General features: G+C 28.9%; 2 protein-coding genes across 2 annotated transcripts; one reads left to right on the top strand and one right to left on the bottom strand.

Moving 5' to 3' along the window:
- Positions 1 to 294: 294 nt before the first annotated feature.
- On the top strand, positions 295 to 756 carry LOC111619670 (signal peptide, CUB and EGF-like domain-containing protein 1; the record flags this gene model as incomplete). Its single annotated transcript, XM_023361434.1, has 2 exons — positions 295 to 499; positions 590 to 756. Coding segments are annotated over 2 exons (339 nt in total), but the record flags the coding sequence as incomplete, so codon positions are not given.
- Positions 757 to 2313: 1557 nt separating this feature from the next.
- Positions 2314 to 3764, bottom strand: LOC111619674 (sulfotransferase 1C3-like). Its single transcript, XM_023361438.1, has 2 exons — positions 3497 to 3764; positions 2314 to 3409 (listed from the first exon to the last, which is right to left on the bottom strand). The coding sequence occupies exon 2, from the start codon at positions 3405 to 3407 to the stop codon at positions 2463 to 2465; it is 945 nt and encodes a 314-aa protein (XP_023217206.1). The 5' UTR covers positions 3408 to 3409; positions 3497 to 3764; the 3' UTR covers positions 2314 to 2462.
- Between the last annotated feature and the right edge of the window lie 831 nt (positions 3765 to 4595).

The raw sequence follows: 4595 nt of genomic DNA, 5'->3' as shown, positions 1-4595 counted from the left end.
TATTGTTAAGGTTGCACTTCTCAATCACTTTTACAATTATAATTCATGGAAGTTTTTACTCAATCCTGGGAGGGACAAGTGTCACATTTGCCTTCTGCTTGATCTTAATGAACTTCATGTGCACATACAAGATGATGTTGCTTCTATTATACCTAAGAGGTGCCAGTGCTAGTTCATATATTTCCTGTGACTAAGCAGCCACAGGAAATATATGAACAAGTCCCGTTTGCCTGCTCCATGTCATAGTTTATTAATCCATTATAGTTCTAACATACATTTAAAACTATATTATGATATATTTTGTTATTAATATATATTTTAGGAACATTCCATGACAGACGAACAGATGAAATTCAAGCTGATGATAGTGGAGAAAGAAATTCATGCCAAATAAATAATGGTGGTTGTGATCATAAATGTAACTTAGAACTAAATGGAGACATCACCTGTAGTTGTTTTGAAGGATTTAAATTAGAAAAAGATGGTAAAAAATGTACTGGTATGTTTTAAAATAATTTATATAAATATTAAAATCTGATATATTAAAGTAGGAAATTATCTTAATTTTGAATTATTTATTTTGATGAAGATATTAATGAATGCCTTGTAAATAACGGAGGATGCGAAGGAACGTGCTACAATCAAATTGGCTATTTTGTTTGTCGTTGTCCAAGAGGCTATAAACTAGCTGCTGACAGAAGAGGCTGTCAAGGTAAAAAGTAGAAATTAAGAATTATTGTTATAATCTATATACATAAAAATGAATGAATGTGTGTGTGTGTGTCCTTCATGCATTACCACACCGTTTATCCGATTGCCGTGAAACTTTGGGAAGTTGTTTAATATACTCCAGCAAAGGTTTGTGGCATAGTACGATTGCCATGAAACTTTGGAAAGTTTTTTAATACACTCCCGCGAAGTACATTTATCCTACGATAGATGGCGCGCATTTACATGAGCATTTGAGCACTGTGTGTTCCATCGATTTCAAATTGTGAAGACCATTTCCCCCCTTCAAAAAATATCTCTATATATGCATTTGTGAACTGTTATTTACAATTATTTGTAATAATTTTTGTTTAATCACTTTATTTCAACTTTTTTTTTTTGCTAATTATGTATTCGTTCGAACTTTGTTAAAACCTTAACTGTACCCCGAACAACAACCGAAGTTGTAGGAAGAAATTCGCGTATATTACCGATCTAGGTATCCCCTCTTTTCCAAATTTTAATGTAGACTCAAAATAATTTAAAAAGACAAATTACAATAAAACGGTTTATTATCCAACTATCAGAAATTTCACAACATGCCAAGGAACAGAGGAAGGAGCAATTAAATAATTAAAATTATAAAGGATTAAAAAATATATATATATAAATGGGGAAATATTGCACTTCTGACAATCGCTGCAAGTGTGTGGGCTAAATTTAGAGAATCCGTGCTTCTCGCATGGACAACTGTATGTGGCCCGCTCACGTGTCGGAAAATCTTCTGATTTATTCGTGTATGCACCAGACAGAAAAACAAAAAATATCGTGTATTCACAAGCACTTCAATAAATAAATAGAATTGAAACGACACTTTGAAATGTTATCCCAATGAAAATAAATAATAATAATAAGTTTCAATAAAAATGATAAAATGTAAATTGAATTTTATCATAACGAGTTTGCTTGAATTTCCTTTCTGAGATCGCAGCAATGCGCGACGGGTAAGCTAGTACATAATAAAAGTGGGTTTATCCACATATAAGTGGAAAATTTTCACGTTTCTTTCAAACCTTGATTCTGGATTTCCTGATCCTTTTTCCATTCTTAAGCTTAATGTTTATTAATTAACCGATCACCCACTGTGTATGAACGTAAGCAATTAACCCATTGTTACAGATACAAAATAAAAACCTAACCTTTATTAAATTCTATTTGTTAATGTGATAATATTCATTAAATTAATATCTAAATTTATATATTTTTTAATAATCTATATATAAACATTATCATGTTTACCACAAATAATTATCAGAAATACAATAAAGTTGACCTTGTATATTAGAATTATAATCAATGTATTGTAAATGCCAAAATATTGTGTAAATTAAACAAATATCAATATTTTAGAAAGATTCAATTTAAAAATGGCTACAAATGTTTTAATGCTATACTTTTTTAATTCTTAAATTGCCTTATATCATTAAAACATTGAATGAAATAAATTTTCAATTTTTATTAAATTTTTATCAATAATTATGTACATTTTATTTCAAAATTAAATAAGATATAATTTCAATAAAATATAGTTACAATTTATAGCAAGTAGTGATTTTATATTGTAAGAGAAAGTTCTTTTGAAAAATCTTCTGTAAATATATAACATTATTATTATTAATGGACAATAAGCTTTATAATAGAATTTCGGAATTAATTTTATAAATGTAATAAAAGTCATTAAATTTCATATTTAATTAATTATTTTCAAAAATGTCTTTCCACAAATTCATGACGTCGCTGTCTTTTGTTCTTTCCACAATTTTTTCATTTAACAATCGTATTTGTTCTTCGTTAAAGTGATTTTTCCAATCGCCAACAATTCCTTTTCTAACTAGAGTCCCACTTTTTGTATCTTTTCCTGTTTTATTTAAATTTTGTACAATTTTCATAGTCCCTGGAGGTATATTTTTGTTTTCTAGCCATGTTTTGTCTTTTTGAAAAAACACATCAATGTTCTTCTTGCTGCTCTCCTTCATATAATCGAAACTGCTGTAATGAATAATATTTTCCATTATTTTTGGATCACTCAAAATACTTTTCTCGTATTCTTCCCCAATAAATTTGGCTATTTTCAATATTTCTGCTTTAATATCTTTCTTGAGATCTTCGTACGTTACAAAATGAACGTTGTCATCATTTTTATGTTCGTACCACCCAAGAAGGTGATCAAAATAATCGCCATAAAGTAAATTACCATCGAGAAATGCTTCAAAAAATTCATGAAAACTTAATTCTTTCTGGGAAATTGAAAGAAATTTAATGAAATGATAAAAAGAAACGCAGCAATCTCTAGGATTTCTGATAGTGTAAATATATTTAGATTCTGGAGAAAAAGGAATAGCAGAAAATGGTAAGTGTGTTCTCATGGCTTTTGGTTTTGTCATTTCTATGTATTCTGCTCCCACAATTTCTATAAACGGATAAGCTAACAAATCTAATGGATCTTCAAATGGTTGACCTTTATGAAGGATTAAGTTGACTATATGATGCATCCAAGTTGTTCCACATTTCGGATAACTAACGAGAAATAAATCTCCAGGTTTTGCTTTATAATTCATTCCAGATAAAAACGATTCTTCCGAATAATCCAGCAGAACACGCACTCCACCCACTTCCTTATACATTTTCATCTTCTCCATTACTATAAGTTAGTTATAGTATATTATATGAAATAAGTACTAAAATTGAGTAATTATTTAGTACATATAATATGAAGTATTGTACTTACTGCTTTCTCACACGCCAGTTATATCCAACGTTCACAAATAGAAAGTTTAACTGAGTGTTAAACATTAGAAATATACGTCATTAACGAATCAACGTAAGATTAGATAATGTCCTTTCTTATCATTGGTCGAAAGTTATATAATAATATATGATAAAATTGATAAACGAATTTGATTAGGTAGCGCATAACCTTTTGACTTCTTATGGATTCGTTTATTGCGTTTATATATATATATATATATATTTGTATGCAGCAGGGGCGTGCCATGACATTTGATGATAGGGAAGCTGTGTTTTTGTAACAAGCTGACTTCCAGGGGCAATCAGTCAGTGATGGTCTAGGGTCCATTCATATTCGTTTGTTCGATAAGCCAGTAAAAACTGTAGACTTCTCTAAATGTATTTTTAATTAATAGATTATCTAACGCACTTAATAAATAAGCAAATTCAATATAATTAACTCCGTTATATTAGATTTAATAGATTCTCTACACCCTCTAAATGCCAATTCCCGCTTCGATAACATCTACTAATTAAAATATAATGTATCTATTAGCCGTAACTATCTCGTTATAATTTTCAATATTTATTTTATATTGTGTACTAATGTTAAATTCTATTCTATTTTGGTTTCCAAATTGCTTCAATTTTATGAAAGATTCGATGCGAGATTTAGGATTTTCGTGTCTTTTGCCAGCTTTACTAAAATTATTTAAATCATCAAAGCCAATCTCATTCCACACGCTAATTTTATTTGAAAATAGTAGGCAAGGCCAACTAAACAATTTTTGCATTTTTATGCATCCACACAGCCATTTTATATCTTCATAAATTTTATCGTGAAAATGTCGAACAAATTTTTTTGTCGACGTATTTATATTTAATTTAGGCATTGCTCTTTCTCTTTTAATGATGTTTTCTTTTTCATTATATGGTCTCGAGCTAAAACTTTTTGAAATAAATTTTCAATATTGCAATTACATTCTAAATTGCTAACCATAATATAAGGGCTAAAATTAAAAATAAAATTATAAAAACTTACTTGGTAAAATAAAATGTTTGATGGATATACAATTATACATACCTGGTACAAAATATTC

This window comes from Centruroides sculpturatus, unplaced genomic scaffold (genome assembly GCF_000671375.1).
Source record: "Centruroides sculpturatus isolate CEXI.00-Female unplaced genomic scaffold, Cexi_2.0 scaffold165, whole genome shotgun sequence".
NCBI lineage: Eukaryota > Metazoa > Arthropoda > Arachnida > Scorpiones > Buthidae > Centruroides > Centruroides sculpturatus.
Note: the sequence above shows the minus strand (reverse complement) of the source record. Positions and strands in the feature narration are given on the sequence as shown.

Coding starts and splice junctions, on each gene's coding strand:
- LOC111619674 (XM_023361438.1), bottom strand. CDS start 3,407: ATGGAGAAGATGAAAATGTATAAGGAAGTGGGTGGAGTGCGTGTTCTG.